Source organism: Nannobrachium achirus, assembly GCF_963921795.1.
Source record: "Nannobrachium achirus genome assembly, chromosome: 4".
NCBI classification, from domain to species: domain Eukaryota; kingdom Metazoa; phylum Chordata; class Actinopteri; order Myctophiformes; family Myctophidae; genus Nannobrachium; species Nannobrachium achirus.
This window is the reverse complement of record NC_137813.1, coordinates 39,970,071-39,988,667: the sequence shown is the minus strand read 5'-3', so window position 1 is coordinate 39,988,667 and position 18,597 is coordinate 39,970,071. Positions and strand designations below refer to the sequence as shown.

General features: G+C 42.5%; 2 protein-coding genes across 2 annotated transcripts in view; both read left to right on the top strand.

Moving 5' to 3' along the window:
* The window catches only part of aclya (ATP citrate lyase a), a 35,156-nt gene extending 21,827 nt beyond the window's left edge, over window positions 1–13,329 (top strand). The window contains exons 9-28 of the mRNA XM_080723875.1: window positions 199–335; window positions 1,258–1,319; window positions 1,411–1,528; window positions 1,642–1,796; window positions 3,698–3,791; window positions 5,250–5,391; window positions 5,967–6,135; window positions 6,465–6,569; window positions 6,766–6,962; window positions 7,107–7,188; window positions 7,757–7,867; window positions 7,994–8,121; window positions 8,399–8,492; window positions 8,909–9,063; window positions 9,151–9,301; window positions 9,994–10,137; window positions 10,224–10,337; window positions 10,645–10,727; window positions 11,860–11,936; window positions 12,041–13,329. Of these exons, the coding sequence (XP_080580001.1) occupies window positions 199–335; window positions 1,258–1,319; window positions 1,411–1,528; window positions 1,642–1,796; window positions 3,698–3,791; window positions 5,250–5,391; window positions 5,967–6,135; window positions 6,465–6,569; window positions 6,766–6,962; window positions 7,107–7,188; window positions 7,757–7,867; window positions 7,994–8,121; window positions 8,399–8,492; window positions 8,909–9,063; window positions 9,151–9,301; window positions 9,994–10,137; window positions 10,224–10,337; window positions 10,645–10,727; window positions 11,860–11,936; window positions 12,041–12,135 (2,413 nt within the window). The 3' untranslated portion in view covers window positions 12,136–13,329. The remainder of the gene's footprint in view (window positions 1–198; window positions 336–1,257; window positions 1,320–1,410; window positions 1,529–1,641; window positions 1,797–3,697; window positions 3,792–5,249; window positions 5,392–5,966; window positions 6,136–6,464; window positions 6,570–6,765; window positions 6,963–7,106; window positions 7,189–7,756; window positions 7,868–7,993; window positions 8,122–8,398; window positions 8,493–8,908; window positions 9,064–9,150; window positions 9,302–9,993; window positions 10,138–10,223; window positions 10,338–10,644; window positions 10,728–11,859; window positions 11,937–12,040) is intronic.
* A 1,139-nt stretch (window positions 13,330–14,468) lies between these two features.
* Window positions 14,469–16,858, top strand: klhl11 (kelch-like family member 11). Its single transcript, XM_080723826.1, has 2 exons — window positions 14,469–14,941; window positions 15,272–16,858. The coding sequence occupies exons 1-2, from the start codon at window positions 14,475–14,477 to the stop codon at window positions 16,854–16,856; spliced, it is 2,052 nt and encodes a 683-aa protein (XP_080579952.1). The 5' UTR covers window positions 14,469–14,474; the 3' UTR covers window positions 16,857–16,858.
* Window positions 16,859–18,597: the final 1,739 nt, after the last annotated feature.

Here is an 18,597-nt window from a genome sequence, read left to right as displayed (position 1 = left end):
CCTGTGGTGACAGTTGTTAAAATCGGAAAATATCAACCCTGGTCCGGAAATAAATGTGAAACGGGCGGCAGTGTGCAAACTGATGTGCCCTGATGTTCGGCCGAAAGAACGCAGCAGTGTGCAAAGACCTCCATAGTGTCAGGTGGAACGCCCAAATACTTTATAATCTTAAAATGTAATAAATACCCTTTGTCCTAGTGACACCATCTGTGACCTGGGTGGAGTCGATGAGCTGGCCAATTATGGGGAATATTCAGGAGCACCCAGCGAACAACAGACCTATGACTATGCCAAGACCATCCTGTCTCTGATGACCCGAGAGAAACACCGTGAAGGTAAGAGATGAGGTTTGAGTCCTATGCTCACTTAAAGCGGGATGAAACCATAGGCTGATGTTGTAGTTGGGTTTTCCACACGTTACAAACTACAGCAGGAGTTTGTAACGTGTTCTGTGCCATAAAGAGTGGTGTATCATGCCTCAAGCGCTATACACTGTGTACCAAAGGATTTCCAACCCTATCCGTTTGCAATCAGATCATGTTCGTGTATGCTTCGTGTCATTTTTGTTGGTGCCCTTAACTAACCAGAGCTACCAAGAACAAGTTAATTTAGAGCCCTGGATTAGTGAAAGAATATATTTCAATACATTCAAATGTTATGCTAGCTAACGTTATCATCACCTGCCGTGATCAGTAGTGGTAACTGCTAAATACTGCTAAACCACACCCACCTGGGTGAAACACCTGGTTTGATGAGTCAGTCCCCTTATAGTACCGTGATGTAAGCAATGCAGCTGCCGATAATCAAATGAATAATGGTTGTGTTAGATTTAGGTGTATACTAGACCTCTATGATCAAACGCTGTCGGTCTCCCAAAAATAAATAACGATGATGGCAGAGCCTTCTCCTATCAAGTCCCTCGTCTCTGGAATCATTCCCATATCCGAGAGTCTAGCTCTGTCAACTTATTCAAGCGTAAACTCAAAACACACCTTTTCACATCAATTTAGCCTGAATCAAGCACTAACTTTCAGTCATCCAGTTTGTCATTTATTTTCAATTGCCTTGTTTATACACAAAAACATCTGTATGTGTGTGTGTATGCATTGCACTGCTTTGTTTTTCATTCTTGTTACTTATTATTGTTTATACGGTTTTGTTTTTATGTAACAGCCTATGGTTTCATGCCCCTTTTCTAGAAAGAAAGTTGATTTAATTTGTAGTCCATTCATTGAGAAATCAATTCCTTGCCTACAGGAAAGGTTCTGATCATTGGAGGAAGCATTGCAAACTTCACAAACGTCGCAGCTACATTTAAGGTAGACACTGAGATGATGTTATTTGCAGAGTAATACTACATCTTATCGTGGTTCAGATTGTCATTTGTTGTCATTTTCTTTTCTTTTGTAGGGGATTGTTAGAGCCATCAGAGACTACCAGGGGCCTCTAAAAGAGCACGAGGTCACCATTTTTGTTCGCCGTGGTGGTCCCAATTACCAGGAGGGTCTTAGGGTCATGGGAGAAGTGGGTATGTGCGCTCAGCATACGCTGTTGTTCATTCACGCCCGTCTTTATTTTCATCAAATGCACGTCTGCTCATTTTGTCGCGCATAAAACCCAATGTTTGTGTGTTCTCAATAGGCAAGACCACTGGGATTCCCATTCACGTCTTCGGCACAGAAACCCACATGACCGCCATCGTCGGCATGGCACTAGGTCACCGTCCAATCCCCCATGAGCGTCCTGTGGCCTCTCACACTGCCAACTTCCTCCTCAACTCCAGTGGGAGTTCATCGGTATGGGGTGGCTTGTTGGCCGACAGGCTGTCATGATGCATCACAACCACTCGTTATGTAACCAGTCTACACGTTAAACATCACCATTAGTGCAATGTAGTGATAGGGCTGGGCAATATGGCACCATTATTGTCTTTTACCATATACCTCTATACCAATATTATGACGATAATATTGTGTTATAAGGACAATCTCGGTTTCCTTTGACTTTTTATTTATTTAAAAAAATAAAAGAAAACCATTAAAGCCGGGAAAGCATCTGTGTAATTTTAGATTTTAGTGTTGGCTATTCAAAAATATCACATATACAAGCTCACAGTGTGTCACTTGATGCCGCGCTGCGAGCTTGTACATCTGCTTGAATAATTTAGAATTACGAAAAAGTTTTTAGAACTACTGATTTAGAAGGCATTTGTAGAATCGGCCTCAGGTCTTAATTGGTTAAGAACAAAGATCTACAAGCTCACAGCGCAAAGAACAGTATAAAATAAGGCTATGGGGATTAAATCAGGAACTTATGCCATACACTTATGCCATATCACGATAATACTCCCATCTAAAATTCCATACGAAAATCTAGTCTCATATCACAATATCACTAGAATATCAATATATTGCCCAGTCCAAATTGTAACCTCTTGGTTCGTTTCTTACTGTCTTGTGTTTGTGAAGCAGGCCTTCTAGTGAAGTTGTGTATTTGTATTTAAGAGATTGTTGTGTAATGCTCTGGTAGAATGGGCTGTCTGGGCAGAATGGACTGCTATGGCCTTGAGGCTTCCATTAAAAAATGTGAAATGTATAGGCTTTCAGAGAAGCATTTGTAAGTGCGTGATTACGTGTACAGCTTTGATCCTTTCGAAAATACTTTTTTTTTTTTTTTAATCTCAAGGGGATTTTACTCCTGTTTTATTTTCCTTTTTGCTATTTAATCATTTTTGACATGCAGGAGTAATTGAACACATACATACAGTACATGACTCAAATGTAGCAATAGACAGTAATAGTCATTTGATCATCTCTGGGGCAAAATGTGTCGTCAGCACATATAAAAGTAAAACACCCTAACAGTAAAACATTTAAGATTATTATATTATTATTATTATGCTTTATTAACAGTTGCAATAAAAAAAGTAAAAATGCAATAAATACATTCAGAAAATGTCCAGAACTTGGCCTGCACTTCTATGGCTACCCTTCTATGTGTATGCCAAGCTCAACCCATTTAGAACGGGTACACATTTTGTGTATCATTATTTTATGCTTTAACTATTGAAAAATAGCAGATATACAAGCTCACAGCGCGGCACCGAGTGCCGCGCTGCATGCTTGTAGATCTGCTATTTTTGAAAAATCGTGAAAATTAGAATTTTGACCCGATTCTATAAGTGTCTTTTGAATCCTTCTAAGATTTTTTGAAAAACCCTATGTTTCTATGTCAGCAATCTGGCCAGCCATCGTCAAAGAAAAGGTCCTTTTCACTTTACTGGAGCTCAGTTAGTCTGTTCTTGAGAGACTACTATGTCAGTGGTTCTCAAACCTTTTCATGTGAAGGACCCCTAAAATGATATTTATTTGGCCACGGACCCCCATGTCAAAATATTTAGTTCCAGGGACCACCCGGAAGCAAAATTTGAGTTACAAACGTTCGCTTTAAAAATACATATATTCAAATATTTGCACACACGACTTTTTCAAAAATAGCAGATCTACAAGCTCGCAGTGCGGCACTCGGTGCCGCGCTGTGAGCTTGTATATCTGCTATTTTTCACTGGTTAAAACATTCAATAATTCTAGACCTAAATGGGTCAAATAGGACCTCATTATACACTGACTGAGTTCTACTTGAAAAACTCTCCGGTGCTGCGCGTTGTTGATCATCTTCTCTCTTGTTTGTGTTCCAGACCCCAGCATCCAGCAGGACCGCATCCTTCTCTGAGAACACTACTAAAGTAGAAGGGTCACCTGCCAAGAAAGTCAAGACTGGTGTTGCTCTTGGTGAGAAAACCACACACTGCAAAATCCTTACCTGAATGGCAACTGTACTTCCACCACTTTTTAACCCTGTACACCAAACGTCTTCATCAAAAATGTCAGATCTACAAGATCACAACTGTTTTTAACACTGAAGATTTTGCTGTGCAGATCCAGTCCACCCTCCATACAGACATGCAATATGCTTCTCAGGGCTATGAAATCAATACATTCTGAAAGCTGAGTCTTGGGTGTATTCATTTCTTACACAAGGGATGCGTTGGCCTTGTAATTATACAAGTCAGGCTTATGAATTGGTGGCACAGTGCCCCCTCTTGGACAACTGAGAGACTTAACAGTCTCTCCCAGTGTACCTACAGCACTTTAGTTACTAATTTATCTGATTTGCAAACAAAATTACATGTTTTTCACGCGTGTGTTCGTATCAAACTGATATATTTGTTTTGTACTTTTTGTTATTGTGGTTGTGTATCAGAGTGCCAGGTCTCCTCAGCCAGGTCAGGAGGTAGGCCATTCCCAATAGGTTTATCATCGCAGGGCTCCTGTCCTTTACTCGCTCTCTCTGCTAGATGCCCTCAAGCCCCCTTTCCATTACAAGGTGGAACCAGAACTTTCCAGAACCCAAACCTATTCCTTTGGTTCTGGTTTTGTTTCCATAGCGTACTGCCTGGTTTCAGACAAGGTTCTGGGAACTTATTTTAGGTCCTGCTCTTGAGGTAGTACTAAACTTGAGTTCTGAGTTGGTTATATGGACCTGTAGTGGAAAAGGGGCTGTAGATAAGCTTTATGTATGACAAACATACAGAAGTGGTCTGACTGAGCTCCTATTTTTTTTGGTATCCAGTTCTTGCCATGTGTCACGTGTACAACGTACTACCTGCTTACAGTGTCTGTTTCATTGATGTGTGGCCCTTTCACTTTTAACTTGGGTCCCATGAATCTTCACAAATGTTTCCTTTAAGATCTGTATTGTATACGGGTGGTTGAAAATGACATAACAGTGTGATTTTCAAAAGAAGGCTTTTGTAATCGATAATCATAAAACAATATTAAGAGCTGTTATCTATCGATAGGTCGATTTAAATGTATTACTGGATGTATACAGTTTAACTAAAATATGAAATGTGGGAGTGTTGACATATTTGGCACCCTGATTAAAGTGATACAAGTAAACTTGAAATTTAGAGATGAATCACTATGCATTACGATACTATATAACGAGTTACTAAAATCTATATCCCATTCTTGTGCACTATAATGACATGCCACACCATGAGCATATTAGAATCTAATACATGGAACTTAATTAACATGCTGAGGTTATCTTAAATGTTAAACTCAACCACCCATATGCATGCATTAAAATCTAACGTGTGTGTGTGTGTGCGTGTGCTGTCCAGCCCATCACATTTGTGGCCCACACTTAACTTTCCATCTGTAACATCCGTTTTGTCCTTGTAGCCAAGGGAACCGCTCTGTTCAGCAAGCACACCAAGACTATCGTGTGGGGCATGCAGACGAGGGCGGTGCAGGGCATGATGGACTTTGATTATGTCTGCTCCAGAGAACAGCCATCGGTTGCAGCCATGGTCTACCCATTCACGTAAGTGTCATGTCGGTGTCACCTGTCCTGCTTCTGTGTGTGAAGGGGCTTCACTAGGGGTGGGCGATATGGAAAAATACAATATCACAATATTTTCTCAAGCTGTATCACGATACACTATTTTATCACGATTCTTTTTCATGTTGGTTTTTATGGTTATTTTTCAAGTTACTTGACAAAAACTAGACTCTCTGGGTTCCTTTTGGGAGGTCTAAATTGAACTTTACAAGAACCGGTATGTAACTCTGACAGTATACAAATGAAACCAAATGGACACTTACGGGTCCATTTGGTTTCATTTGTATACTGTCAGAGTTAAGTGGAGACTTAGACATTTTAAAGTTTGAGAACTACTGATTTAGACCAAAATGCAGGTTTAAATTGATTTCTGCAATGAATCTCTGTATTAACGATTAAACAGGATTTTTGACAAGGCTCCCTAAATTTTATCACGATATATACGATACCTCTGAAAAGGTGTATCGTGGAGACATTGTATCGTCTCAACGATAATTATCACCATATCGCCCACCCCTAGACTTCACACATGACACTCTCCTGTATGTGTGTTTCAGTGGAGACCACAAGCAGAAGTTCTACTGGGGCCATAAGGAGATCCTGATACCCGTCTATAAGAACATGGAAGACGCCATGAAGAAACACCCGGATGTCGATGTGCTCATCAGCTTCGCCTCCTTGAGATCTGCCTTCGATAGCACCATGGAAACCCTTCAGTATCCACAGGTGACAACTAGAACTGCACTCTGTCCAGGTGGCACTCGTGGCCATGTATGGCCTACTTGTGCGCTAGCAGAGCTTGCAAGTACTGCGATTGGTGCTGGGTATGTGGCTCAGCTGTCTGTGGTTATGTGATGACAGAATGCTGCTCCCTCATTGGCTAAAGGCCCTGCCTTTCTACTGTCGGCCGGTAACAGACAGCACTGAACGCAGTATTTGCACGCTCTGCTGGCACAAGTAATGATAACTTCTAAGGCGTAGATGCTAACGCCATGCACAGGAGGCGCATAGTGGTGCAACTTTTTAAATAATACATTATTATTATAATACAACAGATTCACACCATTGCCATCATTGCTGAGGGCATCCCTGAAGCTCACACCAGGAAGATCATCAAAGCTGCAGATGAGAAGGGAGTCACCATCATCGGGCCAGCAACAGTAAGTCCATCTTGGATCTTTAATTTCCACAACGTTGCACGTTACAGTGTGTTATGCATAATGGCAACCAAATAACAGATCTGTATATGGGCATATAAGTGAACCTCCATACATTTTCAGCTTGTATATCTGCTATTTTTCAATAGTTAAAGCATAAAATAATAATACACTATAATGTGTACCCGTTCTAATCCAGGTTGGAGGGATCAAGCCGGGCTGTTTTAAGATTGGGAACACAGGGGGCATGTTGGACAACATCCTGGCCTCTAAGCTCTACCGTCCAGGCAGCGTTGCCTACGTGTCCCGTTCTGGAGGAATGTCCAACGAGCTCAACAACATCATCTCCAGAACCACAGATGGCGTTTTTGAGGGCGTGGCCATTGGTGGGGACAGGTATGCAACTGTGTGGTCTCTAAATGCTTCTCTGCTTGTCAGTCACAATCAACGTGTAAAAGCTCCATTTATTTATGGAAGGCGACGCCATCAATGCAAAGGACTATAAATGAGTCTTAAGGCTGGACCCTTTCTCTTTTTCAGATACCCCGGGTCTGTGTTCACTGACCACGTGCTGCGCTACCAGGACACTCCAGATGTGAAGATGATTGTTGTTTTAGGAGAGGTTCGTGATAAGCTAACACAGTGGTTCTGAACCCTTTTAGAAACACCAGGACACTTGTGGGTTTGGGTTGTGTAGTTACCTTGTCAATGGTGTAACTAGTCTAATTGGGCCGTTGATTAGAAATCAGAGCTGTTACAATGTACAATTTAAGTCAACAAGGAGACTATTTTGTATTCATTTCTAATCTACTAGAGCAGTATATCTAGTACTAGTTACATCATCACAGTGTAAACACAACCCAAACATCTACCAAAGTTTGCTTTAATTTCCAGGACCCCCAGTTTGATATCCATTAAGCTACAGACTCCAGTTCTTAACTAACAGGCTCCATATAATTTTTAACAATCAGTCATTTAGCTGGGGACCCCTTGGAACCCCATCAAAACCCCGGATCCCATGTTCAGAACCTTTGATCTTAAAAAAAACACACTGTTTCGAAATACCATTGTGAACAATTATTTATATTAGTTGACATTATCTTTGACCCTCACACTGTTTCTAAATACCATTGTGAAAAATTATTTATATTAGTTGACACTAACTTTGACCATCCCCACCCCTGCTGTAGATCGGAGGTACAGAAGAATACAAGATCTGCCAGGCTATAAAGTCAGGCAGGATCACAAAGCCAGTGGTTTGCTGGTGTATTGGTACCTGTGCCACCATGTTCTCCTCTGAGGTGAGAGTGCAGATGGTTATCTGTAAAAGCGTGTTCATGTCTAACAGCAGCTGCATATTGAGCAAGTCCTGCATATTGAGCAAGTCTTTCATTTATACAGTTGATCCTTTCATTGTTGTCCCCCAGGTCCAGTTTGGCCATGCTGGAGCCTGTGCCAACCAGGCCTCTGAGACCGCAGTAGCTAAGAACAAGGCCCTGAAAGAGGCTGGCGCCTTTGTCCCCAAGAGTTTTGATGAGCTGGGAGAGATAATCAAGTCAGTACACAAACACACAGACATGCTCCTTCCTTCCTACATATTATGTTAACATCCATATTCCTCAGCACATACTGTATGGTAGGACAAGTTTATCCCTTTGACTGCAGCTCATGGTATACTTGACATGCACCAAACATTTTTGAAAGCATACCATAGTTTGTTTGATTTTCAAGGAAGCCAATGGATACCATTCAGAGACTTTTAAAATCGTCTGTTTATGTATGATATATGACCAAAGCTATGAAGCATTTAAGTTTGCCTTTTCTTTGTGCAGATCGGTGTATGATGACCTTATTTCCAAGGGAGTCATTGTGCCAGCAGAAGAAGTGCCCCCTCCCACTGTACCAATGGACTACTCCTGGGCACGGGTGAGTATTGCCTAATTTAGACTCCATTGTACAACGGTGTCACCACCACGCGATGCGACGCACTCTGACTTGTAGATTGTCAGATGACAATGTCCCGTGGCGAAAATATCGGAAGTATAAATCAGACTTTAATCATGAACAGGCTTCTCTCTCTGAGACCAATATGATGGGTGGGCTTTTTTAGCTGAGTGTTCACTCTTTAGTTTTACTTCAGATCAGGCTATTAGGGAATCAATATGGGAACATCTGCAAAAAAGGAGGGGAAAAATCCTTTGAATTTGCATTTGAATTTTCAGTCGCAGAGCTCTGAATATGTCTTTACAGATTACTAGGGAATAGATGGAAAACAAAGGGTGCCTTCACTGCCTTGAGTGATATTTTACCTCTTTTATTTGTTTTTCCTTCTATTTCTGCAGGAGCTGGGTCTGATCCGTAAGCCAGCCTCATTCATGAGCAGTATCTGTGACGAGAGGGGCCAGGAGCTGATCTATGCAGGCATGCCCATCACCGAAGTCTTTAAGTCAGAGATGGGCGTGGGAGGAACCCTGGGACTGCTCTGGTTCCAGAGGAGGTCAGCTTCTGAAACCAACAATTGCCATTGAAAACTCCTCAACAACAAAACAATTATACATGAATTGATGTCCAATTCTATGTGTAGGTTGCCCAAGTACGCCTGTCAGTTTATTGAGATGTGCCTGATGGTGACTGCAGACCATGGCCCTGCCGTCTCTGGTGCCCACAACACCATCGTTTGTGCCCGTGCCGGCAAAGATCTGATCTCCTGCCTTACCTCTGGACTCCTCACCATTGTAAGACATTGCTCAACCAGGGCCACACTATTCATGTGTTATCAATGGAACTCCATGTATGGAGATAACTAAAGTCGCAGACAAGGAGATATGTGGACAGTATCAGTCACCAGAACCAAGGATGTGTGTTTTTTGATTAATCTGTCATGGTTAAATGGAGTTTGAAGTTCCAATGGGTTTACATAGGAAGGGGTGTGTTTGATGAAATGAATATCAAATATCTAAATACTGAATCAAGCAACTTAAACTAGACCAGGTCAACCTGGTTGTGCCAGACCCCCTGTCTGTCATCATCATTTATGACATCATGCCTTTTGTAGGCATGTCATCATCATGTCATCATCATATATACCCTTTATATAGAAAAGGGACAGACCGACATTTGCTTATGTAGGCCTACCCATTTCATGGGTCTGGCAAAAACTGTCCCGGGTGTTCCCAAAAGCCTGATTAGACGATAAAATGGCCAAAAGTTTATTTTTAAAGTGAAATATCCCTTTAACACTAGCTGGCACTACCTCAGGTAGGCTGCAACTATCTCACCTCTTTATAATAATTAATAATCAGAGCCAGATAATCCATATAAACTATCTGCTATTTTTCAATAGTTAAAGCACCCAGGGCCCAGGTTTTGGTGCGACACCCCTCTGTCTGTTCATGGATTTTAATGTTTTCCTGCCATGCCATTTCAGGGGGATCGTTTTGGAGGTGCCCTGGATGCTGCAGCCAAGCAGTTCAGCAAGGCGTTTGACAGTGGCATGCTGCCCATGGAGTTTGTCAACAAAATGAAGAAGGATGGCAAGCTGATCATGGGCATCGGTCACCGGGTGAAGTCGGTGAGCGCCAAGCGTCCTTCAGTTTGTGTGCTTCTACTCTACATTTTCTCGACACATTTTCTCAATAAGTGTGCGTGTGTGTGCAGATTAACAACCCAGACATGAGAGTGCAGATCCTGAAGGACTTTGTGAAGGCGCATTTCCCTGCCACCCATCTTCTGGACTATGCTTTAGATGTGGAAAAGATCACCACTTCCAAGGTAAGAATGAAGTCAGCTTGTCTGTCTTTACTCCCTTGAAGTCCCTTCCAATGTTTTACATTTTAAAGACAGACAATTTTTAATTTGAAAGCACACACATCCAAACAATAATGCCTAATTTACATCTACTTCTGCAAGCTCTTTGTGAGCTTGTAGATCTGCTAATTTCTTGTAATTGATTCCACGGTTCCACCAAAGGTAATGTTATGAGCCTAAACTCTTCATCAGACCTCTTCAACAGGTCTGTGGTCACTATGTTAGTGGTCCATCCTAAATGATGTTTTCTTTTCTTCTATTGCTTTATTAGAAACCCAACTTGATCCTGAATGTGGATGGTTTCATTGGTGTGGCCTTTGTGGATTTGCTCAGGACCTGTGATGGATTCACAAGGTAGGCTAATAAGTTCCATCTGCCCTTAAAGTCCGCTCAGATTTGAGGTGTCTCTCAGAGGTGAGCTGACTAGAAGAGGGTCTAACTGTGTCCCTGTGTGTCCAGAGCTGATCTCACAAGCCGCTGTGCAGATCAGCACCACACAATGCTACAAATGTTGCTGCAGAAACTTGATTGGTTTATTTTTCTCACCAAATTATGCACAAATTCTCTAGTGCATCATCTTTATTTTTAGCTCTTTGTACATTTAAGAATGACAGTAAACAGGGAGTGACACAGCAAACGTCGTAGGGAGTGGAACCCATGATTCGCTGTCAGGCTCCTTTAGACACTAGGCCATTCGTGCTCCACAAAGAGCACACTTTTATATTTCACTTTTATAATGGAGGCCAAAGGGCTTCTGATCTTGCTGAAACCCTGCCCAAATTAGGAGTAATACATCATAGATATTGTATGGCTAGCACAGGCATTCAAGAGTTCTGCACAGGAGCGATGCTATTTTTCGTTTCTTTTTTTTAAGATATTAGGGAATGGTAGTACAGTAATAATTGAAAGAGCTTCCATGTTATTATACATTACAGAATTTGAGGGTGTATATGCCCTCAAATTCTGTATTCGATTACAGAAGAAAAGGCCTATTTTCATCTCTGTTTAAAAACAAGTAAATCAAAGAGAGGGGCTGATTCATGGTTTTGTGAACCAGTCAAAAGCGATATTGAACATGGCAAATAAATGAAGATCTTGTGCAAGAGTTTCCTTATTTTTTGAAGCGGTGAAAACCGCTTCCAATGAATGGCTTTGTGTGTATCACGCCCATATATGGTCATTTCAGTCCAGAATGAACAGGCTTTTTCAAAAACAGAATGTCCGTTTAATTACCATATATGGTGATGTCAGTTTTCAAAAAGCAAAATGTCGATGTCCCTCCCGGTTAGATGAAAATGGATACTTTGAGGATTGGTCAAGCTTCACATGATAATTTGGCCTTCAGGGTTTATCTGTCTTGTACATGCAGTATCTATTGCAGATTATCAAAACAGATGAAAAATACATTCAGAATAGAGGTTTTATCTGTCCACCGCTTCACTTCGAACCGAGGTTTGATTTTTTTGCTTTGTTCTGTTTTCCACAGGGATGAGGCTGATGAGTTTGTGGAGATTGGTGCTCTGAATGGCATTTTTGTCCTGGGACGCAGCATGGGATTCATTGGTGAGACTCGTTTTGTCCTCCGTTAACAGTCACTCACTTGTATTGTAACATTTGAGATGCAAGAAACACTCACAATAATGTATTTTGATCTTGTCATTTCTCAGGACACTACCTGGACCAGAAGAGGCTGAAGCAGGGTCTGTACCGTCACCCTTGGGACGACATCTCCTATGTGCTCCCAGAACACATGTCCATGTAAAACAAAGGGACCAAACCATAAAGTGCCAGCCCTCACCCCAGCCCCCGTAACTCCCCTTGTACTGTGATCTGTCACCCAAAGTGGTGGCAATATATAGGGAAGATGTTATCAATATACTGTAGCTGTAAATTGCTAAGATTAAAAAAATATATATATATGAGTTTTAAGAGTATAGTTTTAGTCTTTATTACTAGCTAGTGCAGCAGCCCTGAGAATAATGGTAAAGCCCACAGAACAATGAAGGTCCATCTGAGACTAAGCTGGGATCTGAACTAGGGAGATTATTGGGATGGATGGATGTTGGCTTTGTGTTGTAAAGTTAAGCGTAATTTATACTTTTACAACCATGTCAACGCGTTTTTCACTAGAATATTAGTTCTTTTCTGAGATCAAGATATTATTTTGCTAACATTGCCATTGGATATTGAGAATACAATGTTTACTGCTTTTTAGCTACCACAGTGAAGTACTTTTATTCACCCCAAATATTACAACATAACTATGTAATGTTAGTTTGTCTGTATCACAAACTATTGTGTCTCAGTGCGGTGTCTCAGTGCGGTATACTACATTGTCTCAGAATTGTGAGCTTGTGATAAGGGATGATACTGTAGTGCAATAATGTATAGCTAGCTATTGTTTAAGAACATACTGTGTAGATCAGAGCTTTATTTATGTATAGATGTTGTAACTGTAAAAATGAAGGTACAAGAATGTCAGTTTTGATTTGATGTTCTGTAAGGTTTCTGTTGCATTGGCTGAGGTGTATTTGAGTCATTCCTAGAACGCAGTGCCATTTGGCGTTCCAAGAAAATGCAACATCAAGTGGTGGATTCTAGAGAGTTTTTTTCCCCCCAGAAAATCTGCAATTCCTTAAAGAATGTAAGCTATATAGTAGATTCAACTTTGATGTGATTAATTACTAGATAATTATTCAAATGTTAAAACCACATACTTTTTGCAGATGTACTGTATGAGGTCCAGAAAATCCCTGCTCACCAGGAATGACTCACAATTGACATGTTACTGCTATTGTGGCCGGCCAATGAATGAACCATAACCTTTTGTCTTAAAACTGTGTTGTCCTGTCTTACCTGTTTTAACTTTGGTTAATATGTGAACTAAATGTATGTATCTGTTCAAACTTGTTGTATAAATTGTGTAAATTAGTCAAATAAAATATATGCAACTTGGTGTGATTTTATTTTTCCTTCTAGTACTGTGATCTAATTTGAGCAGAAACAAATGAGGTGAGAGAGAGAAGCTGGGTTTAAATTCAGACTTCAGAGATTAAGCAAAATCAAGTTTCATGTTCTTATCAACTGCAAATAGTCTTACATGTGTGTATGCGTGTCTTTCACAGGAGGTTTGGACTGTCGGTTCATTCAATGATTCAATGTTCTCTCATAATGTGAACAGCAGTGTGAGAGATTGATCTATAAATAGGCCTACATATTTATCAAGGTGATACCATTCCTTCTACATTTATTTGAACACTTTAGTTGCTAATTACTTGGCAGATATATGTATTATATATTATAAAACAAAAATAAACCACATTAGCCCTATTTTATACCTTGGCTAATTGAAAATGGACAACCAACAAACTCACTGTAGATCTGCTAGGCTATTTTCTAACATATTGTACTTTTACTTTTGGTACTAAAGTATATTTTGATACCAACACTTTATAGTAGTTAGTTTTACTCAAGCACATCCGGACTTTTGCTTGTAGAGTATTTCTATATTGCAGTATTAATACTTTTACTTTTAAATTATGTGAGTACTTTTCTCACCACTGCGGCTGTTGTCATACCAACCGCAAAGCCCTTCAGACACGGCCCATGTCAGTAAATTGTATGTTTACTATAACGTCATATATGTGACTAAACGGGACTAAACTTATGATTTCATTTCAGACACTGTCACACATTTAGATTGACCAAATTAGGCTATGTTCACTACTACTTCAGCTTTGTTTTATCATTTATGGAATTTCTTAGATGTTTATTTAATTTATTAATGAAATCACTTTGAATTGGATTTCTCATTATTCATGAAAATCTTATCTTTTGGAGGAATGTTTATTTAAAATGTTTTGAGGTAATAAAAAACAAAGCAAAAAAAGGAAGGGACCCATAAAAATGTGGCCGCCGACCCACAAATGGGTCCCGACCTATGGTCCCGACCCACTGTTTGGGAAACGGTGACGTAAACGTGCCAAGACGGAACTGACTTCAGAGTCGTCCTCTGTTTTGAATTCATGCGTATGTGGAGGTCCGCTTTCGTCCGCGACTTCACCGCAATATCCCCGAATTCCTGGCTGGTCCACTGGCATAATGGCAGCCGTAGCCCCGAACCCAGAGGACTCTTCGCGGAGCAGCAGCGGCACCAGCACGCCCAGCGCCCTCGCTGCTGGAGACGGCGATGGCGCTGACGAGGCCGAGGACTTCACCTCCTCCTCCCACTGCTCGGAGCTGTCTCGCCGGCAGAACGAGCAGAGGAAGCAGGGCTTGTTCTGCGACGTGACGCTGGCCTTCAGCAGCGGGGCGGCCGCCGGGAACGTCCACCAGAGCTGTGAGTTCTCGGCCCACCGCTCCGTGTTGGCCGCGGCCACCGACTATTTCACGCCCTTGCTGGGAGGACAGTTCTCCGAATCGCTGTCCGGACGGGTGGAGATGAAAGAATGGAGCTCGGAGCTGGGACCAGATGCGGAGACGGTGGAGAGCGTCATCCAGTATATGTATACTGGAGAAATACGCGTGAGCACCTGCAATGTGCATGAAGTGTTGGAACTAGCTGATAGGTATGTGTGTTTAACCATATTAACCTAACAAATTACGTGTATGTGCGTGTGCTATTAACTGATAAGAAATCTAATCCAAGCTAATCCCACAATGGCTGATCTATTGACATAGGGGCTGTGGTGGTTGATCATGGCATATATTTGAATCCAACACCTTTTTCCCCCCATAATCAGTCAAACTTGAAACAATTATGCTCTACAGTTAATTGAACTCATTGATGCTTGAATGTCAAAAGTCTTCTTATTCATATGATATATTATTTCTATTGACCACAGGTTCCTGTCAAAAGTCTTCTTATTCATATGATATTTTATTTCTATTGACCACAGGTTCCTGCTGTTGCAGTTGAAAGACTTCTGTGGTGAGTTCCTGAAGAAGAAGCTGAGCCTGACCAACTGTGTGGCCGTGCACAGTCTAGCCCATATGTACACTCTGGACCAGCTGGCTCTACGGGCTGCCGATATGATCCGCCGTAACTTCCACAAGGTCATTCAGGACGATGAGTTTTACACTCTGCCCTTTCACCTGGTGCGCGACTGGCTGTCCGACGCAGAGATCACAGTGGATTCTGAGGAGGTGCTATTCGAGGCCGTGGTAAAGTGGGTGCAGAAAAACACAGAGGACAGAGGACGCTATTTTGAGGAGTTGTTCCGTCTCCTCAGGCTGCCCCAGATCAAGCCCACCTATCTGACCAGGGTGGTGAAGAGCGAGCGCCTGGTGGCAGCCAATGAGGCTTGTCTCCGCCTGGTCTCTGAGGCCGTGGAGGGCCATGCTATCCGCTTTGAGAACCTCAAGTCAGCTGACATGGAGTTCTGGTCCTCTTACATGGCCTCATTCCAGCCTCGCTTCGGCCAGAACATGGACGTCATCATGGTGGTGGGTGGCGTGTCAGAGGGAGGGGACTACCTAAGTGAGTGTGTGGGCTATTTCATTTACGAAGACCGCTGGGTTAATCTGCCACACATCCACAACCACCTGGACGGCCATGCCATTGCCACCACAGAGTCCCATGTCTACGTTGCTGGCTCCATGGAGCCTGGTTTTGCTAAGACGGTGGAAAGATACAACCCCAATCGCAATACCTGGGAGCAGGTGAGCAACTTGACCACACGTAAACACTCCTTTGGACTCACCTGCATCAAGGATATCCTCTATAGCATTGGTGGCCATGGTAACTTCAGCCCAGGTTTCAAAGACGTGAGTGTGTATGAGCCTGAACAGGACAAATGGCACAACCTGGAATCTGCACCCAAGATCCTGCGAGATGTGAAGGCAGTGAGTGTGGAGGATCGCTATGTGTATGTCACTGCACGCACACCCGTCGACACAGACAATGACGACGGCCTGAAGACGGTGACCACCCGCTATGACACGGAAAGCCGCCAGTGGCAGGATGTTGACTCTCTGCCTCTGATTGACAACTATTGCATCTTCCAAATGGCTGTGGCCTCCACTAACTTCTACCACACTGCCTCCTGCTGCCCAAAGAGCTACACAGTGCGAGATGAGGTGGCCAAACAGAAAATCAACGCGCGTATTTCAGACGAGATCCTGGAGAGCCTGCCACCGGAAGTGACCAGCATTGAGGGCGCCGCCATCTGCCACTTTGACGAGGATGTCTTCATTATTGGCGGCTGGAAGAACAGTGACGACGTGGACAAACAGTACCGCAAGGAGGCATACCGCTACTGCGCAGAGAGGAAGCGCTGGATGCTGCTGCCGCCCATGCCGCAGCCTCGCTGCCGAGCCACCGCCTGCCACGTACGCATTCCCTATCGCTTCCTGTACGGCTGCCAGCGATACCCCATGCCCCAGAATCTGGCTCGCCAGCGGGATCGCATGCAGCAGATGCAGCAGCTCCACCGGCGCACCCTCACTCTGCGCAGGCAGCTCCAGTCCCAGATAGAGTGCTGAGTCCTCCCACCTGGTCCTCTGTATCCCTACCTTCCTGTCCCCTAAATCCTAATCCCATCCTCTGTATACCAGACCTCCCTGTCTGTTTTATACCATACGTTCCTGTCCCCTATACTCCATACCTCCCTGTACTGCTACATTCTAATCCCATCCCCTATATTCCATATCTCTCCCTTGTATCCTAATTATATGCCCTGTATTCCCTACACCCTTGTCCAGAGTACTCACAAGCTCCCTACCGTCATCGTTGACCACTCTCATAACATGCTTTAGCAGGACCTGTGTTGCGCTTATATTGACCACATTCACTTGGTGGCTTTTTTGCAGCCAGAGTACAATTTAAGGGCAAAATGGCAGCTCTGTGAATAGGGTCAATGTCATTGCTCCGTGCCATCAGCTTCCAAGTTTTGTGTTAGCTGTTGATATGCCGAAGTCTGTGAGATGTGTAGGCAGACAGGTCTGCTGTGGGAGGACACTTCAGAATGTACACATGTGAATAAGAGTGTTGCCATGGCCATGGGGAGAATACCCGGCCTAGACATTGTCAGCACAGATTAAGTTGATCTATTTGTACATACATAATATATAGTTGTATATGTTATACATTTATATAGATATTTTAACATCCTTTATTTTGTGCTTGTACAAGGGACGCTATGTGACATGTATTCACATTCCTGTATTCAAACCAACTAGCTTAAAGAAGTCGCATTCCATTAGTGACACTGTGACAATCTCTTCATGCAAATATCACATTGATCTTTTGGTCAGATATTATAATCATAAGGCTTTGCTATGCTGTTTGTTCTAGTTGCTATCTTTGAATGGCCCTGCTTACAGCCCAATAGCCACCCTCAATACCTTAACATGAGGAGAGGAGAAAGGATGGTATTTTTGTGTTGTATTTATACTTAATTGTATGGCAATGACCTGCTATTCCTGGCATGCAACTGCCATACAGTGGAGCATAAATTAAGCATTAGATTCCTGTTAATGCTTTTTTTGACTGCAGCCTCCCTACGATGCTTTATGCAGAATATGAAATCATACTTTGCTTCTTGTTATTGCTTATGTAATGCCTAAAGCCTCGATCAGAGTCTGTGGCGAAGAGCTATCCAACGCAAATTTTAGGTGGAAAGCTTTCCACCTCAAGTCAGAAAATAAGTGAAGGCCATCATAGTCAGTCATGGTGAAGTCCTATTCACTGTGACTGACTGGTCCAGGTCAACCAATCAGTGAACGGGTGAAGAGCCTATCTGTCTGATAGTAAAAACAGAGAGATGTGTCAGGACTCGCGGTGGAAAGCTCTTCACCGCAAGGAATGACGTAACGTTGTAGTTTCATGACTCAAAAAGACTACACCGCGGTGGATAGCCTTCCACCTAGGAGCCGACTCTGATCGAGGCTTAACACTCCACAATGATATTCCAAGTTTGTGGTGATCTCTGAATGAGACAGTTATTACCTCGCCAACAAGTTAAAAACAAAATCTAGCTCTTGCATCGTTCTTGCTTGGATCTTAAAATTATATCTACTGTGTATGTGGAACATTCCTTTGTGCTCCAAACTTTGGTAGTGCATGAATCATTCCTGTTAATTCCTTTTTATGCACTTTGACAGACCTGTCTTTAAATTCAAGAATTTTTTATTAACTTCCATATCAATAGAGCATGGGGGTGGGGGTGGGGGTGGGTGGGCTGGGGAGTACTTTACTCAGAGCAAAAGGCTTGATTAATGCACT

Bases quoted from the DNA above. Each gene is read 5' to 3' on its own strand.
- klhl11 (XM_080723826.1), top strand. From the start codon at position 14,475: ATGGCAGCCGTAGCCCCGAACCCAGAGGACTCTTCGCGGAGCAGCAGC. The intron at 14,942-15,271 runs GTATGTGTGTTT...TATTGACCACAG, and splicing joins GTGTTGGAACTAGCTGATAG to GTTCCTGCTGTTGCAGTTGA.